The 27,227-nt window shown below is 47.1% G+C and overlaps 1 protein-coding gene and 1 long non-coding RNA gene across 20 annotated transcripts in view; one reads left to right on the top strand and one right to left on the bottom strand.

The window, feature by feature from the left end:
- LOC125115987 (uncharacterized) overlaps window positions 1-1,893 on the top strand; it is a 32,010-nt gene extending 30,117 nt beyond the window's left edge. For both annotated transcript variants that reach the window (XR_007132222.1, XR_007132221.1), the window contains exon 3: window positions 1,136-1,893. This is a non-coding gene — a long non-coding RNA (uncharacterized LOC125115987). The remainder of the gene's footprint in view (window positions 1-1,135) is intronic.
- Window positions 1,894-5,039: 3,146 nt separating this feature from the next.
- PRXL2A (peroxiredoxin like 2A) lies at window positions 5,040-27,064 on the bottom strand. 18 transcript variants are annotated; one of them, XM_047760450.1, is made up of 8 exons: window positions 26,923-27,044; window positions 26,203-26,316; window positions 19,223-19,352; window positions 14,465-14,644; window positions 12,598-12,689; window positions 9,836-9,976; window positions 9,088-9,252; window positions 5,040-5,805 (listed from the first exon to the last, which is right to left on the bottom strand). In XM_047760450.1, the coding sequence occupies exons 4-8, from the start codon at window positions 14,640-14,642 to the stop codon at window positions 5,692-5,694; spliced, it is 690 nt and encodes a 229-aa protein (XP_047616406.1). In that variant the 5' UTR covers window positions 14,643-14,644; window positions 19,223-19,352; window positions 26,203-26,316; window positions 26,923-27,044; the 3' UTR covers window positions 5,040-5,691. The 18 variants fall into 18 exon arrangements, with proteins under 18 accessions (XP_047616406.1, XP_047616400.1, XP_047616412.1 ...); XM_047760444.1 differs by having other exon boundaries at window positions 26,872-27,042; XM_047760456.1 differs by lacking the exon at window positions 26,203-26,316 and adding an exon at window positions 17,196-17,278 and having other exon boundaries at window positions 14,465-14,627; window positions 26,872-27,042.
- Window positions 27,065-27,227: the final 163 nt, after the last annotated feature.

Here is a 27,227-nt window from a genome sequence, read left to right as displayed (position 1 = left end):
GTTTTGATGCATCTCAGTTGATATTTACACCTCTGTTTCACCATTGTAACTACTGTAACACATTAAAACCTTACATCTACTCTCTCTCTCTTACTGCAAAACTTATGTGTGATTAGTTGTTCAGATCAAAAAGCTTGGGGTCATCCTTGATTCCTCTTTCTTTTATGTTCCAAATCCAGTAATTCAGGAAATCCCCTTAGCTCTGTCTTCAAAAATATCAGACAACTTCCCACCACCTCCACCACTACCACCCAGTTCCAGCCATCATTATCTTTTGCCTAGATTATTGCAATAGCATCCTAAGTGGTCTCCCTGGTTAATCTTCTGTAATTGGTTGTCTTGAAGTAGTCAGAATAGTGTAAATCAGATAGTTCCTCTTCTCACAACTCCCCAATCGATTCCCATCTCTCTCAGTAAAATTCAAAATTTTACCTTGGCCTGCCAGAACTACGTGGTGTGCGTCTCAACCATCTCACCACCTTCTACACTGTTACTGAGTCCAAGTTGTACTGCTTGCTGCACAATAGGCCAATGAATCGAAAGACAAAGTGTTGGGGCAAGGAATAGCAACTTTATTTGGGAAACAAGCAGACCAAGAGGATCATAGACTAGTGCCCCAAAGAACCATCATACCTGCATTAGAATTCAGGATTGTTTTATACTAAAAGGGGAGGGGGGTGGCAGCTTGTTGTAAACTTCTTGGTGCAGGAACCCTTTGTTCCTGCAGCTGTCCACATTGTTCTGGTCTCCATATTTCTATAAACTTCCAACAATACAATTGCTATTTTCTGTTCTGCAACTTTTGAAGGTCAAAGCCTGGAGAATGGGCTACATGTGTATTTCGGGCTATAAGCAGTATTCTTTTGCAAAGATGCAGGGCAGGCATGACTTAGCACAAGCAACAGAGGACAAGAGTTAGAGCTAAATAGCTCCAATAAAGAGTCAGGTTTGTTCTGTTACCATCTCATCTACCCCTGCCCCCTCACTCATGCTGTTATAGCCACACTTGCTCTCTTTTTGTTCCTTGAACAAAACAATCCCATCCTCAACTCTGGGCCTTTGGACTTGCTGTTTTCCTCTGCCTGGAGTGTTATTCCTCGAATATTTGTAAGACCTACTTCCTTATTTCTTTCAGGTGTCTGCCCAAATGTCATTTTATGAAAGAGGCTCTCCTGTATGGCCAACCTATCTACAGAAGTATACACATCCCAGCACTCCTGCACTCTTACTGAATTATGGGAAGAACCGACTCCTACCCTTAACTAGTTTTGTTGCCAGACTGTTGCCCCAGAATCATACCCCTACTCCTGCCTCAAATGGAAATCAACTGCCCTTATCCAAGTTTCAAGTTCAACCACAAATGAGGAAGCTGCAAAGAGAAAAACAAAACCGGTTAGAACCAGCGAGGCCCAAGATGGCAGAAAACTTGACTTCCAATAGACCTTAACCCTATTACGCTCACTGTAATATATTAGCATGCTAAATGACACACCTGCCAGCACCATGACAGTTGACAGTTGCCATGATAATAGCCAACCGAGCCCACGCAAGGACTGAAAAGGAGTGTTGCCTCAGTTCCAGTTCCAAACCACACTCCTGTTCTTGGATAAGTCATGAATATTCCTCCTTCCCTTTACTCAGTTCCCTCCCTTTTACCTCGACCCTCCCAGATAGTTATGGTGTCTCCACTTGAATCAGGTTAAGAAGTTGATTTGCAAACTAAGTCCTGCTTCCACATTCTGAAAGCATGTGATGCTTAGTGAATGAACATGACCAGTAAGGTAAGGGTCCTGCTCAGCCATTGGTCAGCATTGCAGTGTGCCCTTTCCCTCAAGCAAGCGACTGTTAGTGAAGATGGTTTTTTGAAACACTAGTGTGCCTACTTTTTTTTTTGCTTTTGTAGGGCCACAGCCTCGGCACGTGGAAGTTCCCAGGCTAGGGGTCGAATCGGAGCTACAGCTGCCTTCCTACACCACAGCCACAGCAATGCCAGATCCAAGCCACGTCTGCAACCTACAGAACAGCTCATGGCAACACCAGATCCTTAACCCACTGAGCGAGGCCAGGGATCAAACCCACAAACTCATGGTTCCTAGTTGGATTCGTTTCTGCTGTGCCATGACAGGAACTCCAAGTGTGCCTACTTCTTGATCTGCTAGCTTTACAAAGTCGTTATTCCTTGCCCCAACAATTTGACTTGAATTTATTGGCCTGTTGTGTGGTAAGTAGTATGAGCTTGGGCTTGTTATCGATTCTTTGGCCATTAAATGAAGCTTATGCTGTACCAGTCTCAGCATCAGTGCCTTTACTGGCTATGTGAATCCAGGTGGAAAAGGTCACCATGGATACCCGGGAAGAAACATGTCTTTGAGAGTACCCCTGCCCCGCAAATCCAGAGATCCCTCCACTGTCATCTTTTATGGTAATTGCTTTAAAAAGAAACCAACCAACCTCCAAACAAGGCATTCTCCTTTAAACCTAGAAAGGATGATAATCGTTATACAACTACATTATTAGGAAGATGTGATAAATTCATTGAATAATAAAAAAAATTAAAAAAATAAAAAACAAACAAAATAAATAAATCAATAAATAAACCTAGAAAGGATTTGAGGGATTAAACCTAGAACAAGACAACTTTTCCTTCAGCTTCCCTCCTAAACATAAACTCACAAATACACACCTGCCTACTTGCCCTATGGAACATTAGCAGCCAAGAATGGAGGGAAGGTACCCAGGGCTAAGGAGAAGTATTCAGTCAGGACCTTCTGATTTCATCTACCCTCTACACTCACAACCCCCTGCAGACTCTTCTCCACAACTCACCTTCCCTACCCCCCACCCCCACCCGGCTCCACCCCGCCTCGAAGTAGTGTGCCTGGCTCTGGGAAAAGAGATAAAGTAGCCTGAGGCACTCCTCCCCCACCCCCAGTAAAATTGTTTTATTTAATATTAAAATAGTCATCCGTGTGCAAAGGGTACTGCTTTTGAGAAATCAGTGTGTCGGGAAGAGAACATAGCATCAAGTAAACAAAACAGACCAGACTCCCTGCTGTTCTTCCATGCCTACTATTTACTTCTCTCTGGCTACCTCTTGGTTCAGAGGCTTGATCCTATCTGAAATAATCTCTACCCTGTCCTCCTATCCAAATCTTCTCCACTTTGAAGGTTCACTTCCAGCCCAGGCTCCCCCTCCATCCATGTCCATAGCATCCCTGACACTTGCCATCCGAAGATGACTTTTCAAAACTCATCAGAAATTACCAGGGGCAGCCTGGTTCTGGGTAAATTCTCTCTCTCTTTTTTTTTTTTTTTTGGCCCTGCCCACAACATGTGGAAGTTCCCAGGCCAGGGATCAAACCCACACCATAGCAGTGACCCAAGCACTGCAGTGATAACAACAGATAGTTAGCTCAGGGCACCACAAGAGAACTCCTTTTAAGTTCTCTTAAGGTCTTCTAGATGTGACACTAAATTCTTTTAAGATGGTTTTCCACCTTGGTTGCATATCAGAATCACCCAGGAGCTTTAAGAAATATTGTTGCCGGTATTCCATTCCTGAGATTCTGATTTAATGGGCCTGGGTGTATGGATGGGGCATTGCAATTTTTTTAAACCTCTTCAGGTGATTCTACTGTGTATCCAGTTAAAGAACCATCAGCTTTCCTGCAAGGACTCCCTTGTATTCTCTCTGTAGTTTGAATTTACTATGGATTATCAAATAAAGAAAAGGGAACTGCTGATATTTGTCGAAGACTGCTGACATCCACAGATATTAACATGTTTGACCTGTAGGGTCCTTTAGATTCTTGCTTCTCAAAATGTGATCCATGGATCAGTAGAACATTGACATCACCAGGAGCCGGTTAGAAGTGCAGAAACTCAAGCCCTACTCCAATCTCAAGAACTGTAAAACTTAAATACAAATGATTTTGTCCAGCCCCCACACTGGGAGACTTGAATGAACACTAGCGTAGTTCTTAGCACTCAAGGCTGTTTCCAGGGAAGACTCAGCCTCCTGAGTCCTCGCCTGGGAAAACTCAAGGCTGCCAAAAGAATTTACCCTTTATTCCAGCCAAACACTTGACCATGGGCCTCTGACCTCCTCCATTTTCTTAAACTTCCTTTTTCTTAGAGCATTTACTTAAAAAACAAACAAAGCCCAAACACCAAAACTTATCATTTTAAATCATTTCTCTGTTTCTTTGAAATGTATATGTATCTCCTGCAACCCAGGAGTATCTTTTCTCAAGGACCTGGGAGCATCCCTTTGAAATGTCCTCAGCAAGGCAAATAGGGCTCCATCTCCCAGTCTCTGTGGGAGGGTAGAAGTTTGACTTGATGAATGAGCCAGTTAGCAGAGACAGCCTAATCACAGTGATCAATTCCCCCACCTGCTTTTTATAATTTTCCACTTCTTTGACTCTGCTCAGGTCCCTGCCTGTCCCCCTCCTACTCCTTCATTTTCCTTTTAAGATACCAGTCACCTTAGTACAGAGTCCAGCTAAGCTCAGTTCTATATTGAGGCCTCTCCCTTGATACAGAAGTTACTGAATAAAATTTGTCTATACTGCCTTTAACTAGTGTTTAGCTTTTCTTTAACCATCTCTGTTTTAATGAGATCCTTAGGTGATCTGCAAGTATATGAAAGTTGGAGAAGCACTGTTTCATAATATTTATCATTTTCTCAGTGACTTCTAATACGCAGCTCTGAATAGTAGACAGGAATTATTATGCCCATTTTACCAGTGAGAGATGAGGGTCAGAGGTTTGCTTAAAGTCACACAGTTAAACTAGAACTTGAACCCACCTCATGACTCATTCCTGTGCTCTTTGCGCATTGCCATGCTAACTGCGGAGAGAAGACACAATGCAGGAGGACCCAGGAGTAAAACAGCTAGTGATGAAGATCACAACAAGGTTCCTCTCCCTGCATCCTTTGCTGCAGTGTCCTTGCAGGCTCTGTGCTTCTTTGGAGAAGACTTGTGTTTTCGTGTTTAGTGTCTTTGGCACCAATGATTTAATAAATTCAGACATCATTATGGTAAATATTTTTTATTGTTACTCTTAACAGAAAAACTTGTATATGTGGGCAATTTCTGATACATAATTTTGTTAAAGCCAGAGATGATCATTTCTTCTAGAAAAAAAACAAATCTCCAAGATTAGAATGGAAGGCAATGAAAAATAAAAGATTTCACTTCATAATTTACCTTTATCAAGCCATCCAAAGCACATCAATTCTTTTATATGATTACTTTAACATTATATAATAAATCATTCATTGAAAACACAAGCCAAAAATCTTATATCCTTAATCTTCAAGTCAATTATCAACTTTTATTAGATTTTTAAAGACAGGGAAATAAAAATAATCTCAAATAAAAGCACTCAAACACCACATATGTTTGTCATCAGGTATAGCCATCAACTTAAGCCTCAGATTTTCCAGGTTTTACTTGAAATAATCCTCACTAGTTTCTTAAGATTTTTAACAGTCTTGTTTGGGGGCTATTTTGTTTTATTAGGCCTAAACAGAACAATATTAAGATATGTTAATGGTCTATATGGAGAGTATGGCATAAGTGGGTTTCTAACTTATGGAAACCTTAGGGACAGGAGTGGAAACAACACATCCTGTGAACACAGGTGAGATCACTAGTTATCCCTGAGCTGGGTAGTTGCACACGATCATTTTTTCTCTGAGGCTGAAGTCTGTGGTTTGATCTTCCTGACAGCTTCCAGAACAGAAACTGGATTTACTTTGTCTCCAAATTCTTTTTCTCGGTGCTCAAGAAGAATGCCCTAAAAGAAAACAAGAGGGAACATCAGTCCTCACTCTCAGTCATTCATCCATGAGGAGACACTGAGTGCCAGCTGTCCATCAAGTCCTGTGCTTGGGCAGCAGGGTACAGAGATCAGGCCCAGCTCTGCCCTTGAGGAGTTCTGTCTTCTGGGGAAAGCCGATCAGGGGAGGCTCCCTCACAATATTTGGATGGTACAAGCAGCACTCTGGAAGCAGAAGTCAGGAGTGATTAATATAACAGGGTGGTCAGGAGAGGCTTCCCAGATGATAAAGCAAGGGCAGTGAGTTATCAGCATGTCTACAGAATGAGGGTACACAGAAAAGCCTGGAAGTATGGAAATGGAGCTCAGAGATCAGACCCCGTCAGCTACTGAATGACCACCTGAAAAGGGAGACCCTCTATTTACTTGGGTTTTCCTATGAAACTGGAGGTCACTCACTTCTGATACTGTGAGGTGAAATGCTTGAAGACGAAGTACAGCCCAAAGGACCTTAAAGTGGTAGAAAGATAAAATAATGTGCTCGAGATCAGCATCATGGAATCTGTGTTAGTTCTTTGAAATGTGACATCTGGGAAGTCAAAAAAATATGTTCACTTTACCATTATAAAGACCTCAAAAAACCCCCAAAAGTCCCACCACACTGTGGAAGCAAATTGGAAACTATTTACTTGCTTAGTAAAGCAGTTGGCAAACATTAAAAACACTGAGGAAGAACATATGATGATTTGGGGAAATGTTCAGAATATACTGTTAAGTAAAAAAAGAACATCTAGTTTAGTAACTTACCATTTTCTAAAAAAAAAAACAAAAGGCGGAGTTCCCGTCGTGGCGCAGTGGTTAACGAATCCGACTAGGAACCATGAGGTTGCGGGTTCGGTCCCCGCCCTTGCTCAGTGGGTTAACGATCCAGCGTTGCCGTGAGCTGTGGTGTAGGTTGCAGACGCGGCTCGGATCCCGCATTGCTGTGGGTCTGGTGTAGGCCAGTGGCTACAGCTCCGATTGGACCCCTAGCCTGGGAACCTCCATATGCCGAGGGAGCGGCCCAAGAGATAGCAAAAAAAAAAAAAAGACAAAAAAAAACAAACAAAAAAACAAAAACAAAAGGCCTCTCAACCCAGCTTTGTTCTAACAGGCTATCACTGGCAGCTGGCCTTATAGAATGGCTCTACCCATCTTCTCCATTTTCAAATTTCCTATGCTGAACACACTATTTCTTTAAAGTAAGTGTACTCTAAAGATTATTATTACAAAGGAAATCCCTACTGAGTGGCACCTGGCACAGTGGGATTGCAAAAACTCTGCTCTCAAGAAACACACAGGTAAGTCCCGAAGCTGGGCCAGCCTGGTCAATCTCCCACCTGGAAGGAAGATGGCAGGAGCTCCAGGGAGCACCAACAAAGTCAAACAACACACCTAGCAACACCAGGAGCGAGCCAGCCAGGCTTGGGCAACCCTTGAGCACCAGATGAGTCACCGCCAGATGAGAGGAGGCTGGCAGGTGAGCCAAGCCCTGCCCTAGGGGCTGAAGGAAGGTGGAGACAGCATAGGGGAAGGTATGCAGGGGCCTGGAGTGGCAAGAGGCTGAGGGAACCTGAGGAAGTGGCCCGTCCAAGTGCAAGGACACCTGGAAGGGGTCTCTGGGAACCACCTCTGAAAAGGGCCTGTGGGTAAGAGAAGGGCAGGCTCTCTGGAGCAGGACAGATCTGAGTTCCTGAGTTTCATTTCCTTGGTACCACTTACTAGCTGAGTATATTTGGCTGAGATATTTCATATCTCTACGCCACTTCCTTACTTGTAGATGGGAATAAAAATACCTCCCATCCCAGAGTGGTTGTAGAGAAGACATGTGATGATGTACGTGTGTGTGTGTGTGTGTGTAAAAGCCCCTGGCATAAACCAGGCACTCCCTGGCAGACATTATCACTTAGACATTTTGATGTATTTACCAGAAAGGTAGCAAATAGGTTTATGATATATCAGAATGATTCATGCTAGACGCTAATATAGACAAGCAACAGCAGATACCAAGGCTTAAAAGAAAGAGATTTGGGGGTTACCATGTGGCTCAGCAGAAACGAAGCCAACTAGTATCCATGAGGACTCAGGTTCAATCCCTGGCCCTGCTCAGTGGGTTAGGATCCGGTGTTGCTGTGGCTGTGTAGGCCGGCAGCTACAGCTCTGATTTGACCCCAAGCCTGGGAACTTCCATATGCTGTGGGCGTGGCCCTAAAAAGACAAAAAAAAAATAATAATAATAAAAACAATTTTTTAAAAAGGAAGAGATTTGGAATAAGGCTTAAAATTGAAGGCTTTTTATTCCCACTAGCTTTGGTCCTTTGCAGCTGGAAAATGCATGCAGTCATCAGTATCAGTAGTGAGCTCCACCATGCAGACCTACCCTGTTTTTATGGGTGAGGCCAAGTGTTAATGTCATGCCCAAGGTTGGCAGAGACAGGCCTAGAAGTCTGACCCCAAGCCTCTGGATCCTCCTGCCAGGTCCTCGAGCCTGCAGCCGTTGTACCCCATCTTCACTCTGTGCCGACCAGGCCTCTGCTGGTGATGCCCTGAGTCTGACATGGAGCACCACCCACCCGCCTCCTGGGCCCACGGAGACCTCATCTCTCCACACCCGCCTAGGCCCCCTTGCAGACCCTGGATCCCCACAGCTAGGACCCCAAACTGCCTATTTGTAGAGAAGTCTGCTACCTCTCCAGAGGCAGCCCTGCCACCAGGATCCCTCAGGGAAAGACCGCCTCCCACCACAGCTCCCTGCTACCCCTCAATGAGGCCTTCCCAATCCTTCTTTTCTCTTCACTTTTCTTTGCCTTGTTATCCTTGATGACAGGGAACACTGTAAGGATGACAGGGAACACTGCAAGGAAGTAAACTCTTGACAGAATAAAGACTACGGTTTTGTTCGAGCATAGGAAAAGAACTTGACATCAAAAAACCTGGGTCCCGGCCTCCATAAGTGCCACTGAGGAGCTATCTTCCTTGGTGTAGCCACTTGCCCCTCACAGTTGACTTACGTGCAAGACTCTCAGACCTGCCAGATACTCACGTCAAGACATTACTGTGACGAGGAAGGGGACACATGAGTGGGGTGCTGAGAGAGTAGGCATGTGCTAAGTGATCATTTCCTTCCCTTCCCCTTCCTCATGCTCTCTGGCTTTCTGGAAGGAAGGCTGAGAGACTCCAAATAGGGAAAGTCATCCTCCCACCCCACACACATTGGGGTCTTATGCTTATAGACCCCCCAAGAGAACACTAGAAATTTACCTGCTTTCCTGGTCCCACCACAAAAACTCCCCCAAGGACGAAGCCTTCGCCTTCCAGGTTTCCAGAAAAGCCTCCACTCCGGGCCCGGAAGAAGTTGTACCAGACACCCAGACGGACAAACCCCATAAACATCATCTTCCGCCTTTGGGGACCATAGAACTTTTTCTGTAGGAGTGAGGAAAACAGATCCCATGTAAGTAGCCTGAATGCCTGCCTTTGCTGGGGGGTAAAGTTCCCAACAGGGCATTTGTTTTCTAATGGTTCCCATCCTCCTCCACCCAACACCCACAGTTCCCACCCAGGAGCTCTCTCAACTGCCTGAGCTAAACAGAACCCTGCAGCTTGCAACTCTGACTCTATCTCTTGCTACAGACTTACAGGCTTCTTGGGCCAGACAGTGATAATAGTCCTACATTCTGCAGAGGTGAGTAGAGGGGAAAGAAATTTGGCTGCAATAAATTAAGGGGCAGGGGCTTATGCTGGGTGCCCACCTACAGGGCAGGGGAACCTGATGGAGCTTTAGCTATTTCCAAGGCTTGCATTCCCATGTCACTAGTCAGGAAGGGCTCAAGTGCTAACTGAAGGATAGCTTTTAAGTGTTCGCTCATGCTCTGCTCAAAGTGCTGGGGGCAGATGAGAAGAAGGCCAGCTCCAGGTCCGATCCAAACACACTCTGGGGGTCACAGAATCCTCCAGCTTGCATGCAATCCCCAGCGGTCTGTGTCCGACAGGCTCAGAGCACATGTACCTCTTCATCCAGGAAGATTTCTCCTTTGAAATAAGGCTGGAAGTCCTTCACTTCATTCTTCACCTGCTCCTTGACCACTGCATAGAGGGGGACACCCAGCTCATCCAACCTGGGCTTCAGGGAAGACAGGTCCGCAGCCTCCTGCAGACGACAGGGAAGGTCAGGGCAAACCAGCAATCTTTTTCCTACTGGCAGAATGAGGACGGCTCCAAATGCGGAAGAACAAAGGCAACAAAATGCGAGGAACAATTAAGGCTTGTGTAGCCCAGGAGAAGACCATCCCAGCTGGTGGACACCAAGCCTCAGGGTAGGGTGTCAGGCCCCCTCCTCAGCCCAGGCTTCTTGTCCTACCCATGGAGGGAAGGAGAGGCTAGGCTCCTGTTATGGCTGTCCTAACTATGGCCTGGGTAGCATCCAATAACTAAGAGCTTGCACTCAAGTCAGCCTCCACTCCTAGCCTCTACGCCTCTGTCCTAATTTCATAGCCCCTCCCCTGCATTAGAGCAAACTAGCACAAGGGCTTATCAGACAACTCCATGCAGGCCTTGTCAAGAGCTTCCTCCCATTGCAATAAACTTCCTTCTTTCTCCAGCTCAAATTCTACCTTCTAGAAATAGATCCCTGTTCTAAAAAGCTCTCCCTGGGGTTCCCATGTGGTGCAGTGGCCTAAGGATTCAGCATTGTCACTGCAGTGGCTTGGGGTTGCTTCAGTGGTGCAGGTTCAGATCCCTGGCCCAGGAATTTTTAGATGCTGTGGGCACAGCGCCCCCCCTCCCCGCCGCCCCCCCCCCCCAAAGTTGTCCTGGAGTGAAGGCCTGATTCTGAGTCTCTGTGTGTATCCAATTTCTCCTGCTGGATGACTTTTTTTGTACTAAGCCAATGGGTTCCTCTAAGTTGAGCATGGTCCTTTAAGTTCCCAAATGTGTCTCAGTTAGAACCTGCCTTCCTCCATTTCCTATATCCCTCAGTATCAGTGCCTAGCGCAGGGCTGGAGATGCAGAAGGCTCTAGGTTCCAGGTGGAAAGATGTTAAGGTGAAGGTGAACAATGGGGAGACGCAGCCATGCTGGTGAGTACAGACATCCCTGACTCTCAGGAATGCATGCTAGATGAGGAAATGAAACCGCACATTTGAGTTCCAAAGTTAAGAACAAATTCCTTCTTCACATTTGGTGTCAGAGTTAAAGAAATGGCAGAAACACAATTAAAAGCAGCTCACTCACCACCATTGCTATAAAATGGTAACTGCATTTAATTTTTCATTTATTTTCTAGAACAATATCGACAAAAGGATAGCTAGTAAAGCAGCATTCATTACAATGCATCTGTCAAGACATTTCAGCAAGTAGCAAACCTTGTCTGAGGGCAGAGAGGACTAAAGGTCTGATATGATCAAAAACCACCTGTATGTGAGAGGAAAGGTTTTATTTGCTTTCCACGGACTTTTTGCTGTAGGTGTGTAAAGTGGAAACTGAGTCACATCTCCTCCCTAAAAATAACTGCCTGCCATCCAACTATCATCTTAGAAATATAAGTTTCCATAACATGCTCTGCCAGGGTACAGACTAGAGCCCAGGAAAACAGGTTGTAATTAGAGCAGTTGCTCCTGGAACATTTGGCTTTAACTGTTTGAGAAATCAAGTCACAACAGGCTTCCATGTGGGTATTTGGAGGCATCACAGACTGGACTCAAAAGCCCTGAGCTGAAACGTCACCTCCTGTGGTGGGCAGAATAATACCCTCTAAGGATGGATGTCCGCATCCTAATTCTGAGAACCTCTGAATATGTCTTATTACACAGGAAGGGGGAATTAAGGCAGTAGATGAAATTTAGGTTGCTAATCAGTTGATCTTAAAGGAGATTATCCTGTATTACCTGTATGGTTCCAATGCAGAATCACAAGGGTCCTTAAATGTGGGGGTGGAAAGCAGAAGAGTCGGTGACATAGTGACACAATGTGAGAAAGACTTGGCCAGCTACTGCTGGCTTTAAAAATGGAAGAAGGGGCCATGAGCCAAAGAATGCAGATGGCCTCTAGAAGCTGGAAAAGACACAGAAATCATTTATCTCTTGGAGCCTCCAGAAGGATTACAGCCCTGCTGGTAACTTGACTTTAGCTCAGTGAGACCCATTTGAGAATTCTGACCTTTAGAACTGTAAGAAAATACGGAGTTCCCTTTGTGGCTCAGCAGTTAACTAGGATCCATGAGGATGCAGGTTAGATCCCTGGCCTCGCTCAGTGGGTTAAGGATTCAGCATTGCCGTGAGCTATGGTGTAGGTCGCAGATGCAGCTCAGATCCCGCACTGCTGTGGTGTGGTATAGGCTGGCAGCTGTAGCTCTGATTTGACCCTTAGCCTTGAAGCTTCTATATGTCGTGGGCGAGGCACTTAAAGAAAGAAAGAAAGAAAGAAAGAAAGAAAGAAAGAAAGAAAGAAAGAAAGAAAGAAAGAAAGAAAGAAACTGTAAGAAAATTAATTTGTTATGTAAAGCCACATGTGATCAAGTGTTATAGCAGCAATAGGAACCAAATACAGCCCCCACAGCAGTGTAACCCTGTTACCACCCCTGTGCCTCAGTTTCCTCCTCTGTAAAATGAGAATAACAACAACAAGCTGTATTTTCCAGGGATATGGTGGGGAACCAACAAGATAACGGGAAGTACCCTAAATGTGTGGTACAATAGGGATCATGTGATGTAAGTAGATTCTTGGCCACTTGCTGGGATCCCTTTCTCTGAACAGACCCTTAAATGCCACTCACCTCTCGACAGAGGAAACAGCCTGGCCTCCGCACAGCCATAATCACAGCTCCAGTCTTTTCCCAGAGGGCCTTTGCTTTGAAAGTCTTTGGCTCTGAGGAGAAGAAGAAGGAATTCGGCATCTTTTCCACCCCGCCCAACTCTAACCTCTAAGCACCTCATAAATAGCACCAGGCCTAAATGAGGACCTGGAAAGGTATTTCAGATGTGGGAAAAAGCAAATAGGAAACAGGGCCTGAGGAAAATGAATATAGTATAAGGATCCTACTGTGGGAAGGAACCCAAAGGCCCCTCCCCCATAAATATCTAGCTGGGCCCTTGACCATCCCCCTGGAACATTTCTGGAAAAACAGCATATTCCTTTGCTGGTATCAGTGGACCATGTAGCAATCCTTTAGGGCAGATACATGGCCAAAACTTGAATGAGATCTTGTACTTTGGTCAAGCAAACCCTAACTCTTAAAAAAGTTATTCAAAGAAATTAGGTCAACAGAAATTAAAAGCAAGAGAAGTTTACCTAAATATGTTAACTGCAATCTTATCCACAGGGGGTAGAAGAGGCCCAACAAGGAAGTGCTCTGGGGCAGTAGAGTAGATTGGCTCAGGCTCCATGGTCAGACTGAGTCTGCATCCAGATGTGACCCTGAGCAGGCTCTGTCTCCTGCCTGAATCTCAGTTTCCCCATTTGCAAATGCAGATGCCTAGCAGCTCCACTTCAGGCCACAGGGAGTGTTATAAGAGGGATATAAAAGTGCTCATTGTAGTGGCTGGTAATACAGTCAGTGAGGGCTTGGTAAGTATGAACCCATTATTATTTTAGCATTTCTCAGAGGAATCCAGGTCCCTGTGGGACATTATGTAGAAACAGAAGGTGGGAGGAGGTTGTAATCAACTGAGATTGGGAAAGTCCAGGTTGAACCTAGGTAAACAGGGCTCCCTCTCCCTGCAGGGCTTCTTAGCCCCTTACTAAGGTGACCTACATCATAAATCTGCAGTCACAGTTCCCGAGACTTCCCCGACAGGCTCCCTCACTTACTGAAAAGAAGCAATGGCCTCCTTTTGAGGTGCCAACCTGGAGACCAAGCAGTCACTGAGTCCCAACTTGCACCAAATTCTCATTCCAGCTGCGCCCATGCTGTCAACATGACTGAAACCCCCTGAGCTGCAGAGTCAAGGCTGAGAGCAGAGCGAGGCAGAGACACCACCACAAGCATCTATGAGGCTCTCAGCTGTCCAGCAGGGACCCCAGGTGGGCTCACGAAGAGGGGGTAGACAGGGAGGTCCACTCTAAAAGTGTGGCCCTGTGCCTCCCCGGATGGTGCAGCTGTTCTACAGGTGAGGCTGATCATGCCTGTACCAGTAACAATGCAGACACCTGACTTCCGTAAGCAAAACACAGTATTTCTCAAACTTATTTAACTTGAGAGCTCCTTTTTGTGAAGATCCGGGAGCATGGAAATCTTCAGAACACACTCTAGAAGCCTTGGCTAAGTAAACAGTACTACAATATTACTAAACATTATAAAACAACTGTCATTACATTTAGAGAGGCAACATGAGAAAATGAAAAATGCTTTTAATAAGGAAAAGCTGAAATGTAAAAGATCATGTACACCAAGATCACAACTACATATTATGGGCATACCTGGAAAAGAATGTGCAGAAATAAACATGATGACTGTGTTAGGGTAATGGAATTATCAGTCATTTTAAAAGTGTTCTTTTATTACATTTTCCCTATTGTTATGTTGCCCTTTCAATTAAAAAAAAAAAAAAAAAGAACTACTTCGGAAAGGAAAAAAAAAAAAAAAGTAAGCCTGCATCCCAGTGCCTTGGAAAAGTACTGACCCTGGCGGGGTCACTGCTTACCCTTCTCCAGTGTTTTCAGGTCTATATCCTCCAGATAATCCAGCGTTGCTCTCTGGGGCTTGGGCAGAAATATGTCGGTGTTGGCCAGAAGCAGTGCCAAGGCAGCAGCCCCTATAGCTCCCGCACCAATGGACCACATTCCCATGGTGACAAAACTTGGATCCTGGAGGAAAGACATTTCTGGGGATTGAGAGGAAGAAGACGTTACAGCTCCCACAGGATAGTTGGAATCTGATCTCCCAGGCAAGGCTCCGGCTGGGCAGCCACCCAGGAGGCCAGAGGCAAAGGGAGGGGGAACAGCAGCGTCAGAAATGGGACTGGACAAGGGCTGCTAACTACGCACCTGCTGATAAGGGAGCCTGGGGATACAACAGACATGTGGAGGTCCCTGCCCCAGGGAGCTCACTAGCAGGACAGGAGCCACAACAGAAATGACAGCTGCTCCCTCTGTCATGCCCAAGGCTCCCAGCTGTGTGGTACTCCTCCAGGCTGGTCCCCTGGCGCCAGACTATCTCATTTCTCTCCTTGTCAATGCCTGCTCTTCCTTCACAGTCCAGGAGGCTCAGCTCCCATCTCCCTGGGGAGGGGGCGGCTTTCTCTGTGTGATTATATTATTTAGAGCACTAATCACCCTGATCTGTTATCCCATTCTTCTCCCTCTCTGCGAATCCCTCAGACACAGAGACCCAATCCTATTCATCCATCCCCCAGACGATGCCCAGCAGGGCCTCATTCAAGGTAGGCAAGCAATGATAATGTGAGAAAAAAGAATGTATATATGTACGTGTGACTGGGTCATCTTGCTGTACAGTAGAAGATTGATGGAATACTGTAAACCAGCTATAATGGAAAAAAATAAAAATCATTAATTGAAAAAAAAAAAAAAGGTAGGGGAGTTTCCATCATGGCGCAGCAGAAATGAATCTGACTAGGAACCATGAAGTTGCAGGTTTGATCCCAGGTCTCGCACAGTGGGTTAAGGATCCAGCATTGCCCTGAGCTGTGGTATAGGTTGCAGACGTGGCTTGGATCTGGTGTTGCTGTCGCTCTGGCGTAGGCTGGCAGCAACAGCTCCAATTAGGCCACTAGCCTGGGAACCTCCATATGCCGTGAATGCAGCCCTAAAAAAACAAAAAGACAAAAAAAAAAAAGGTAGGCAGGCAATCTTAGTACATTTATCCTAATTAAGAATACCTTTACTTTTACTCGTTAAGCAAATAACACAGGCTCATGGTGAAAACAAAAAACAAAAAAGCAATACACAGAGTTTCCTAGTGGCTCAATGAGTTAAGCATCTGGTGTTGTCACTGCTGTGGCTCTGGTTACTACTGTGGTGTGGGTCTGATCCTTGGCCCATGACCTTCAGCATGCCATGGGCACAACCAAAAAACAAAAAACAAAAAACAAAAAAAAAGGCAATACATAAAACCATAGTTGACAAGAAAGCAAGTATCCTCTAAACATCTACCTCCTACTAAATTATGAGTTTAATAGAGATGGCCACGATTCATCTGACATTTTCCTCCTGTATATAGAACTAAGCTGATATCTGTTGAATGCAGAAGAGTAGCAACTGAGGGGGTGGGTGTCCTGCAGGAAAGAGCATGGTGCTGGGCTGCAGATGTCTGGTCGGACAGAGGGCCCTGCAGATGAAATGGAGGTCCAGGCAGGCCCTGGGAAAATCCAGCCTCATTCCCACCTCATGTTCAGGGGCCACTAAGGCTTCCTCTAGTGTGACGCTTTGTACTTCTGGGAGAAAGCTCCTGGAAGCAGCCCACTTCTGTAACAGCAGCAGATACGCCATCCAGCCTTCTTTTCCCGACAACCACTAAGAATACCTCTTTTCATTTGGGTCTCTCGCCATTCTAGGATCTGACTTATGCTGGAGCCGTCCTCCCTAAGTACCAGCATGATTCTATGTGCTAATACCCCAGGTGTACTGACCTGGACCTGGGGCCTGTGTGTGAGACCCACCTAACCTCATCCCATCTAACCAAAGACTTAACTCTCCCCTGTGGACTTGCCTCAGGAAAGGATTCTACAAAGGATTAAGCAAAGGCCTGGAAATCTGCATGTCACTGCCCAGGGAGGGGGCTGTGAGGGATCCATTGCCATGATGTGGGGGTGGGAGTCACTTAGTGGTGATGACTTTAGGAAGAACAGGGCAGGCAGGCCTAGGGTTCAAGCCAGCCTGGGAAGTTCAGACTCGAGTTCAGAAATAAAAGGGAACTTCCAGGAGTTCCCGTAGTGGCTCAGGGGTTAGCGAATCTGACTAGGAACCATGAGATTTCAGGTTCGATCCCTAACCTCGATCAGTGGGTTAAGGATCCGGCATTGCCGTGAGCTGTGGTATAGGTCGCAGACACAGCTAAGAGCATGTGTTGCTGTGGCTCTGGAGTAGGCTGGTGGCTACAGCTCCAATTAGACCCCTAGCCTGGGAACTTCCACATGCTGTGGGTGCAGCCCTAGAAAAGACAAAAAGACAAAAAGACAAAAAAAAAAAGGGAACTTCCAGGCAGTGGAATGTGTGGTGGGAATGGCCAAATGAAAACAGCTTTTAAGAAAGAGGATTTTGGCATCTGTACACCAGGGAAGAGGAAAAAGAAGGGAGGCTGGTGTGTGTGTTGGGGGAGGGGACAAGCTGGGAGAGAAGAGTTTCTTACAACCTCACTATTCAAAATGTGCTTTCAGGAGCCAGTCTGGTGGAGAACTGCAGAATTTCCAGGCTTACCTCAGAACTGAGGAATCATAACCGGCACTTTCATCAGATCCGGCAGGCAATTCACAGGCACATTAATGTTGGTGACGCATTGTCTTGGAACAAAGAATTCAGGTTTTGTGCTTGGTTGGCCATAAGCCATAGAACAATGTACAACCACGAGGGCAGGCTGGCCTTGGAGAGCTGAGGGCCACTTCTGTCCCCTTAGCTCACTGTGGGAGGGCAGCCGCCCTGACTGAGTCAAAAATCAGGACGTACTTATCTCCATGCCTCTCCACAGAATGTCCTACCTCCTTTGCTGTGTTCTTCTGGAGGTCTTGCAGAATGCTCTGCCTACCTCCATGCGCACCCCCAAGAGGGGTTTATTCACCCCCACCTGTGTCCAAATTGCACCCACGATCCTTCTGATGTGTTCAATACACTGATTTGGACCTGTTTTCCAGTTTTCTGGCACAGGGCCTATTTGTGGCTCACAGTGGGCTCTCCATGAATGTGTGCTGAAATGAATTTGATAGGACCAAGTGGGAAAAATGACAATATATGGAGGACTGAAGCACTCGGGTCAAGCAGGTAAGAACATTCCTCAGGCCAGCTTCCAATTCTTTTACGTGGCAAAGTTACACATTACTGGATTATAATTCACAGAACAATCAGGAGGAAAACCGCAGCTCTCACCTCCCTGCTGTAAACAGGAGATTCCCCAGAGCCTGGAACAATTTCTGTACCTTTATGCACTTCCAAAACCTCCCTGGACTCCTGATGTGTGTATGATTCAGGCCCACATGGCGCAGCCTCTGATCACAGATTCAATAACATTTCGCATCAGTTTGCAAAGGTCAGCTTATATCTACCCTCCAAAAGGACTTGCTTCTATTCCTGGGACACATCCATTTCAGGACATCAGGACCCTTCCAGTCAGTGCCACATCCTTTTTTCTTTTTTCTATTTTCTTTTTTTTAAATGGCTACACCCTCAACCTATGGAAGTTCCTGGGCCAGGGGCTGAATCTGAGCCACAGCTATGACCTATGCCTCAGCTGTGGCAATGCCAGATCCTTTATCACATTGCACAAGGCCAGGGATCAAATCCGCAGGCTAGGGATCGAACCCGAGCCACTGCAGTCAGGTTCTTAACCCCCTGTGCCACAGCGGGAACTCCTCCACATCCTTCTAACACAAATACATGAGTACTATTCTTGGAGGCATACAGGCTCCATCTCCCTGCTGCCCATCAACAGACATCGAGTCTGTCTGCTCCTGAGTACAAGAGAATCAGATTCAACTAGATTCAACATTTACTTCCAAACATTTACTCAGCACCAACCTGTTCAATAAACAGCAATCTGGGAGGATATTCAACTAAATGAGAAACAATCCTCAGGCAGATACAGACCCAGTACACAGACAAGAGAAATTCAAGTGGAAAGGTGAGGCAATTCCTTGGGCAAGGTATGAACATGGGGCTATTGCGTGCAGAGGTGACAACCAATTACATCTGTTCTGAGCAGCCCTAGAAGCACCCACAAGGAAGTGGCTTTGGAGCAGAAAGTGGCTGGAAGAGCTAGGCCAGGCCTGGAATCAGTAAGCCTGGGAAACAGTGGGCTGTCAAGGGATGAGTGGGGTGTGTATGGATGTCTCAAAGGCCCCTGATTCTACCTCAAGTTCATAAGCAGGAGCACAGAGTGGGTTTCAAAACCCCAAGGGGTGGGGGTCCCATCGTGGCTCAGCGGAAACGAAACTGAGTAGTACCCATGATGATGAAGGTTCGATCCCTGGCCTCACTCAGTGGGTTAAGGATCTGGTGTTGCCATGAGCTGTGGTGTAGATCGCAGACTCGGCTCGGATCTGGCATTGCTATGGCATAGGCTGGCAGCTAGAGTTCTGATTCAACCTCTAGCCTGGGACCCTCCATATGTCACAGGTGAGGACTTAAAAGACCAAAAAAAACCAACCAAACAACCAAAAAAAAAAACAAAAAACCCAGGAGCAACTCACCCCCCACCCCCAGCTGTGATCTGGAAAGTGTGAGTACAGACTCACCCTTTAGGGAGTTGGCCCTCGTCCTCAGGCCCAGGAGCACTAAGACGTTCGAGTGTTATTAGCACCAGAGGTGAGAAGCAAGTCCCTCCATGAACATATGCTTCCAGCAGGCCTCTAGCAGCTGTCTCTCCTGCCAGTGAAAAGCAGTGAAAACTGACTTCTGGAAATACCTAGAGAGTGTGCTGAGCTACAAAGCAATTCCCACCCTGGCATGTCTTGGAGCATGTACCATGCAATGCCCCGCATAGTGAGAGCTGGCTCTGAATCCTGAGTCACAGCTATTTCCACCCACAGAAAAGGGCTGGAGGTAGCAGTAAGCTTAATATGTACCTGAAACAACGCATTTTCACCTGGGCCTCTAAGGCTACTGACTGGAGAGATAGAGAGGCCAGTAAACCAGCGTTTACTAAGTGCCACCCGAAATGCCTAGTTGCACTTCATTCACTCAACAGTCTCATGAGGCAGTTATTATCCTGTTACACAGCTGACAATACTGAACTTCAGAGGAGTTCAGGACCTGAGTCAATGTCACAGAACCAGCAAGTAGCATTACTGTAACCTGGACCCTGACCACTAGGACCTCAAAGCCTATAGTCTTTCTACTACATGGGCCTCCCCACCCATTCACTGGTGGGTTTCTGGAGGTCAAAGGGCATGATCCCTTTCGACTTAAAGAGAATTTTCTTAGGGTGGCACCTGCAGCTTATGAAGTTCCCAGGCTAGGGATGAAACTGGAGCTGCAGCAGCCAGCCTACATACACCACAGCCACAGCAGTGCAGGATCCGAGCCACGTCTGCAACTTACATCTCGGCAGCGCAAGATCCTTAACCCACTGAGAGAGGTCAGGGATTAAACCTGCATCCTCATGGATACCAGTCACATTCTTAACCTGCTGAGCCACGACGGGAACCCTCAGATCACTCATTTTTTTAGTCATCACATAGTCATACCCTGTTCACTCTAAAGGAAATTTACCATGTGACAGATGTCCCTTCTCTTTCCTCCCCTCTCTGTCCCCCCTCTGTTAAGGAAAGGGTCAGTTTCTCTGAAAGATTAGAGCAAGGCTGTTTACAGAGGAGCCAGCCCCAACCTGAAACCCACAGAATTCAGTTCCCCACTGTGGGCCTTATCTGATCCCGCCTCTCCCACAGAAGAAGGTGGAGTGTGGTAAGACCACAAACAAACAACAGCTGGGGCAGCTCAGAGTTGCAGTGTTAGTCTGGATGTGGGGGAAGGAGACACAGCTGGGCTCCCTACGACCAGCTTGCTTGATTCCCTCCCCCAGCATCATTTTCCTCAATTTTTTAGGGTGTTGGGCAAGGTGAATGGCAGAGCTTCTAAAGCACCCCAGTGACATCGTGGGATTCTACCAAAAACAGCTCACTTTGGAGCCTGCACATTCTCAGTTTCTCATCATAACTCTACCCCCGCCTCCCCCATTTTAATTTTCAGAATGTTCCTTCCCAGCTGCCCAGAGCGTCACAAGGCACCTCCCCTCCCCCACACAAGGTCCCTTATCCAATTTCAGGCAGTTCAAACCTGAGAACCAGGCACTCACCATCCGCTGCTGCATGCACACCCTGGCCTTGGCCAACAAGGAGGCTAACCCACTGGGAGCAGGCGGGGAGCAGGCAGCAGGGGAGGGCGGGGCTCTGGAGTCCCGCCTATGGCCCAAGCTCGCTCACTCCATAGGCAGGACCAGGCCACCCAGAAACCCTGGGGCTCCTTCAACTGCCAATAGTCAATCTCCAGAAAACATCAATATGGATAGCTGCCAAGACCCCCTAGCCCTTCAAAAAGCTGAGCAAATGTTGAGTCATTTGCAGTCATGCAGATTATAACATTTATCAAGTGCCAACAGACTCCCTCTCTGCTTTCCAGTGCGGACTAATGAAGCGAAGCCCTTGATGCAGCTCTTCATACAGCCCATGGGTCACAGTACCTGAAATCAAAGGAAGATGTCCCTTTCTCCATGGCAGCTTTTGTAGCAGAAGAACAAACCCAACTCCATATTGGATCTATTCCTTCAGCTCTAACCCTTGTGCTCTGTTGCCTATGCTTAGTCATGCTGGTGCTGCACCTTTATAAAAGAATGTTGCCTATAGCTTGAAATACACATGATAACTCATTCTCAAGGCTCTAACCTTTAAAAAGTTGCAGAACAGAAAATAACAATTGTCTTGTTGGAGGTTTATAGGAACACTGTGACCAGACCTAGATGGACAGCTGCAAGAACAAAGGATTCCAGCACCAAGAAGTCTGCAACAACCAACCAACTTCCTCCCCTTTAAGAAGCCTGAATTCTAACTCAGATAAGATGGTTCTTTGGGACACTAGTCTACCATATTCTAGGTCTGCTGGCTTTCCAAATAAAGCCACCATTCCTTGCCCCAACAACTCATCTCTCAACTTATTGATCTGTTGTATGGTGAGTAAGAACAAGCTTGGACTCAGTAACAGTTGTGCTGCCTGCTGCTTGCCCCTTCTTCTACCCCATACTGCTGATGCTTCTTACCTGCCATCTATTCTTTACCTCCCTCTGCCCGCCCTTCTTTTTCTGCCACTTCAAGTCTCCTCTCAACTACCCCAATCCCCTAGGTGACTTCACCTACAGCCAGTGCTTTGCCCACCACTTTGGTATTGACTTCCAGGTCCTAACCGCCACTCTGGACTCAAAGCTTCCGTTTGGGGGCTCTACAGTTTATCTCTGCTGCATCATGACCAAAGTTGACCTCCACTAAAGTCAGTTTCTCTTCCGGAGTTCTTTTTCCCTAGCTCAGTGAGTAACACAAGCATCAAGCAAACTGCTCAAGCCAGAAACTGAAAGTCGTACCCCACTCTTCCTTCTCCCTCCTGGCCCAAAGTCAGGAAGTTCTGCTCATCCTATGAAAAGGGTTTGCTACCCATCCTCTTTTCAGTCTCACTGTCGCCCCTATTACTTTGTACCTGGCCTGTCTCAGTAACCACAGAACTGAGCTTGGCTGGCTCCAGCCAGGACCTCTCCTGCTTATTCTCCATGCTGTAGCCACAGCGACAGTCACACACCCCAACCCGATGACATCTTGCTCCTGATTTCAGACCCTAACTAGCAATGAATTCCTCAGCACACTGCCAGGACCCTTCATAGCTCAGCTTCAGGCTGTCATTCTTGTCATAGCCCCTGCCACTTCAGCACCCTCTCAGACTACTCAGTGTACAAGGATTATAACACGTCTTTTCAGGCCTCTGCACATGTTGTTTCCTTTACCCAGAATTCCTTCCCCGCCCATGCCAACTAGAGAAGCTGCAGCACATATAGCACTTTCTCTGCAGAGCCTTTCATGAAAGCCCCAACAACTAACTGCTCCCTCACCTTTGGTTAGATAGCATGCATGTATGTGCAAGCACACACATACCTTTGCACACGGCACAAGCAAATAGACTTAATGTATTTAGTTAATGTATCTGCCTATATAAGATGGTGGAGAAATCTGAGGGCAAAGGCTGTTGTCTTATTCCCGCAAATTCAACATTTAACACAAAGCTGGCAACTAGCAGGCATTAAATATCTTAATGAAATGATCTGAATTTTACACTTTAAACTCCACAGAGTTGGAATTGATCTGTATGTAGCTGGTTTGACCTTAAAGAAAACGCTCAAGGAGTTCCTGTTGTGGCGCAGCGGAAACGAATCCAACTAGGAACCATAAGGTTGCGGGTTTGATCCCTGGCCTCGCTCAGTGGGTTAAGAATCTGGCATTGCTGTGGCTGTATTATAGGCCAGCGTCTACAGCTCCAATTGAACCCCTAGCCTGGGAACCTCCATATGCCACAGGTGTGGCCCTAAAAAAAGAAAGAAAACGCTCAAGCCTGGGGCTTAGGTGACCTGGGGTTGGGTCCTAGTTCCACTGCTCATTGGCAGGGTGATCTGACACAAGCTGTAAAGACACTGGGTCCAGTCTCCTTATCTGTAAAGAGGAAAGAACTAAGAAAATCTATGAGGTTGTCTCAGTTCTGACAGCCAAAGACTTTGAAGTATCACACAATTATAACTCCAGGGCTCTGATATCCAAAAAGCCAAGGGGACACCTGCACTACTGCTCTCCTGCTGGGTATGTCTAATCTCATTCTCTGCTCCTCCAGGCCTCATTCTGCCTGTTCAAGGAGCTGCCTCTGGGGAGGAACTGATAGAGTCATAATAAAACGAAGTATCAGCACTGGGTGGGTTAATTCATGCCTGAAACAAGTAGAGACAGCATCATATTCTAATCATTAAGGGTACATCTGCCCAGTCAAGCCCCACCCTAGGAATACTCCCTGCTCAGAATGAGCTGGCCTGAGGCAGAGACAAGGTATAAGGAAGAAAGCGATGCTGAGGGAGACAAAAAAAACTAGGAGTGTACATGGGCTTCCTTGCCTCAAGCCCTCAGTGAAGGAGGATGCTTTATCCTCTTTGCTCTCTCCTCTGTTCCTTCAGAGTTCAAGTTCAGCCCTTCCTTCACTGAGTAAAAGAAGACCCTAAGGCCCAAAGATGGAACCAACCAGTCGAAGGTCACTTGGGGAGAGGACTGGTTAGTGGCTGTGCTGTAAGTCAGGTCTCCCAGCTCCCAGTCCATGGCTGTTTATCTTGCACTGCACACTCCTGCAGAGGCTGGAACAATGCGGGGGTCAGGGCTCAGGGAGGAGGCCCACAGGTCCTCAAGTCTGCCCACTGTCCTAAAAAAGGCTAAAAGCAAAACTGCTCCTGAACAGGACCTGGAAATCTGGTGGCTGGAGGGAGCATTAAGTTTCCTAAAGCCAGTGCTTTGCAAGCAGTTTATAATTCAAAGCCAAATGTTTTCTCAAGGGTCACATTGCCCATTCTTGGCTGAGAAGCCATTCTGTATCTCTCCTCCCCACAGTAACCAGGTCCTGTCAATTCTGGATGATAAAGAGGCAGCCTTGAAAAAGGAAATGTAGCAGCCTGGTGACATGGGTGCTCTGGGCCTCATGAGCAGTAGGGAGTGTGCTCTCAGCCACCGTTGTCATCAAGTGCTATGGAACTAGCCAGTTGCACGGAGCTCTCACCTACCTGCTTCAGTCTCCAATTTCCTGCTCTGCTCCTGGGTGACTAGGAGCACCTAGGAACTCCTGGGTGCTTAGATCTTAGATGTTAGATTCATAAAGTTTTGATCAGATGCTGAAAGGAGAACAAGAGGATATAACCAGCTGCTGGGAAACTTTGAGACATTGCCAAATGTGAGGAATGTGAGGGCCAGGAGAGGTCCTTTCTCTGATCAGTTTACCTGAGGCTACAGACCCCTCCCCAAATACTTGGCCATTCTGCCCCTTGTTTGCATAGCCTCTTGTCTGGCCTCAGAATATCTGCTCTACCAAGTTATATGAGTGTGGATGGGAAGGCAAAGGCAATATCACAAAAGACACTGGGCTTCAGGACAAAAATCCTGGGCTCTCACTCTTTGATTCTGAGAGGTCACCTCATCCCTCTGAACCTCAGTGTCTTCTTAAAAATAAGGGCATTTTAGGAGTTCCCTGGTGGCTCAGTAAGTTACGGGATCTGGCATTGTTACTGCTGTGGCATGGGTCTGATCCCTGACCTGGGAACTTTCACATGCCATGGGTGCAGCCAAAATAATAATAATAATAATAATAATAATAATAATAATAATAATGGCACTTTGAAGGGCTTTCAGAAAGAATACACTAGAAGAACAATGTGGAACACAATAAAGCACTACAATCGTAAGGCAGCAATGTATCCTTCTCTTCTTTGCAGGGCTCAGATTCACTCATTCTCTTATGACAGCAGGACATCTGAAGCAAAACAGAAACGAAACACTGAATAACTTCTCCAACTGTGTCACTGCAGGCCCACCTCCTGGCTGGAAGTCCTGGGTCTGGAGGGAACCCTGGTTTCTCTCAGGCTCCTCTGGCCTAACTGCCCACCCCACAAGGCATACTCCATGCTGCCCTTCAGCAGCCCGCCAGCACCAAGAAAGGCAAAGGGCCCTGCCCAGTTGTAATCCCCCTGTGCCAGAGGTCACTGAGCTCAGGGGTGAAGCTGGTTCCCTCACAGTGCCTTCAAGACAACTCTTGCCACATACACCTCAGCAGAGGGAGATTTGGAGTCTCTCTGCTCAAAATTTCACAAAAAGGCAAGTACTCAGCTGGCAGGAGAGCTGCCTTATTTCTGGGATACTGACAGAGCTTGGGGCATCGAGCGCCAGAATTCCAGTCCTCACCAAACTTTCCAAGCACCATTAAAATGACAGAAGCATATAAGACAAAATAAGAAATGTCTTCTTACCCCTCAGGAACCATGCAAAAAACCTCAACTAAATGTCATGCCCTTATAAAAAAAGGGCAATATGAAAGGGCTACACCAAAATTAACTCAAACCTAATGCAAATTCCTACAAGCTGTTAAGAATCTGAACAGTGTTTCTGCATTAGTAAAACAGGAATGCTTCCCAAATTACAAAACATAATCTTCTACAGAGTTATAGGGATCAAAGGATTAAATGTATAGGTGGTGCTTAGTAAGCTACCTTACAAAGAATGAGATAATGTGAGGTATAATTCTTGCTCACTTCTAGATTAGTCAATGATTGCCCCTAAAATGTTGTTTGTACATGAAATGATGGGTTTCTGATGACTGGGTATGTTCCAAGGAGTCTAGGTTTCTGGATCCCAATTCTCATTCTCCAGAACAGGACTGAAGCAAGAATATCAGAGATTATACAGGCTGGCTCGTGGATAATGCTTTCCCAAATAAATCTGAAGTAAGTATTTTCTGTTTTTAGTCATCTGCCAAGCACAAAGAAAAAAAAAAAAAAACTAGATTGAGAGCTAGTTTAGTTGGGCTAGAAAAGCCTGGTGTGGTAAGGAAAAGAGACCCAAAGTCAGCTGGGACTGAAACCCAGCCCGGCTTCTGCCCCTCCCCACAACCCCTGCCAGCCTGGTCCTTAACCATCTTCTTCAGCTCTGATCCCCGCAACAACCTTGAGGAGAGACTGTCCAGACCAATCACCGATGCCTTGTTCGACTTTTCATTCCCAGACTTCAGCACAATGTTTTACAGTTGGGCTCTTTTCAAAATTGTCAGGGGTTTGAACCTTTGGGGGAAAGAGGCAAAACAGGTGCCTCTGAGACTATTAAAAAAGCAAGAAATCGCGGCCCCATAAAATACAGGACCCTATGCAAGCACAGGGCCCAGGATGACCTAGCTCTCGGTCTCCACCTGCACATCGCCGGCTGTACAGTTGGCCACCCCTAGGCAGCCCCCCAGGCCCATCCCAGGTTCGGCCCCGCAAGACGGACGCGCCAGGGCAGAGTCCCTTTCTCGGTTCTTTGACCAAACTACCCAGACGGGTCCTTGCCATCAGCCTCTCTCAAAGCCCGGGGCCGCTGGGGGTTGGGAAGAGGGGGGGTTCTTGGCTAGACGATCAGTGCCAGTTTCCGGCTCTCGGTCTTCTGACCGCAAACACGGGGTTTTCCCAAGGAGCGCAGAGCGCTGGGGAGAGAGGGACGTCAACCACAGAGGCAAGTAGGGTCCGGGATCGGGCCCTGCAGGTGCGCCTCCCGAAAGGCGGACCTAACCTGCCAGGAGTCCAGCCCACCCACGCGCGCCCATCAATCTCGGTTGCCCCGCCCTGCCTCAGTTTCCCCACCTGCCTTCGCGGACGTCACGTGCCTCGCAGAGTCCTGAGCGCCGTACGTACCGCTCGCGTTTCCGTCCCTCCCGTCCTCCTCACGCAGGACGCCGTGGGGGCTGGCGGACCAAACCTTCCCCAGGCCCAGGGGTCCCAGGGGTGGCCCCCGCGCCTGCGCAGGATCGCGCCTGCACCGCCCCGCGCGCCTCCCTCACGTGATCAGCCCCGCCCCTCAGTGGCTCCGTGCCAGCCCCACTGTGGAGCTGTCGCAGGCTGCCAACGCGCGTCGGACACTCTGCAGCACTGGGCTCTTTCTCAAAGCTCTAGCTCCGTTCAGTCCTTCGGGAGTGGTGACCCTAGACTCCTATCACTAG

The sequence above is a fragment of the Phacochoerus africanus genome, chromosome 15 (genome assembly GCF_016906955.1).
Source record: "Phacochoerus africanus isolate WHEZ1 chromosome 15, ROS_Pafr_v1, whole genome shotgun sequence".
Classification (NCBI taxonomy): Eukaryota; Metazoa; Chordata; class Mammalia; order Artiodactyla; family Suidae; genus Phacochoerus; species Phacochoerus africanus.
The sequence above is the reverse complement of the archived record's forward strand: the minus strand, read 5'-3'. Positions and strand labels throughout refer to the sequence as shown.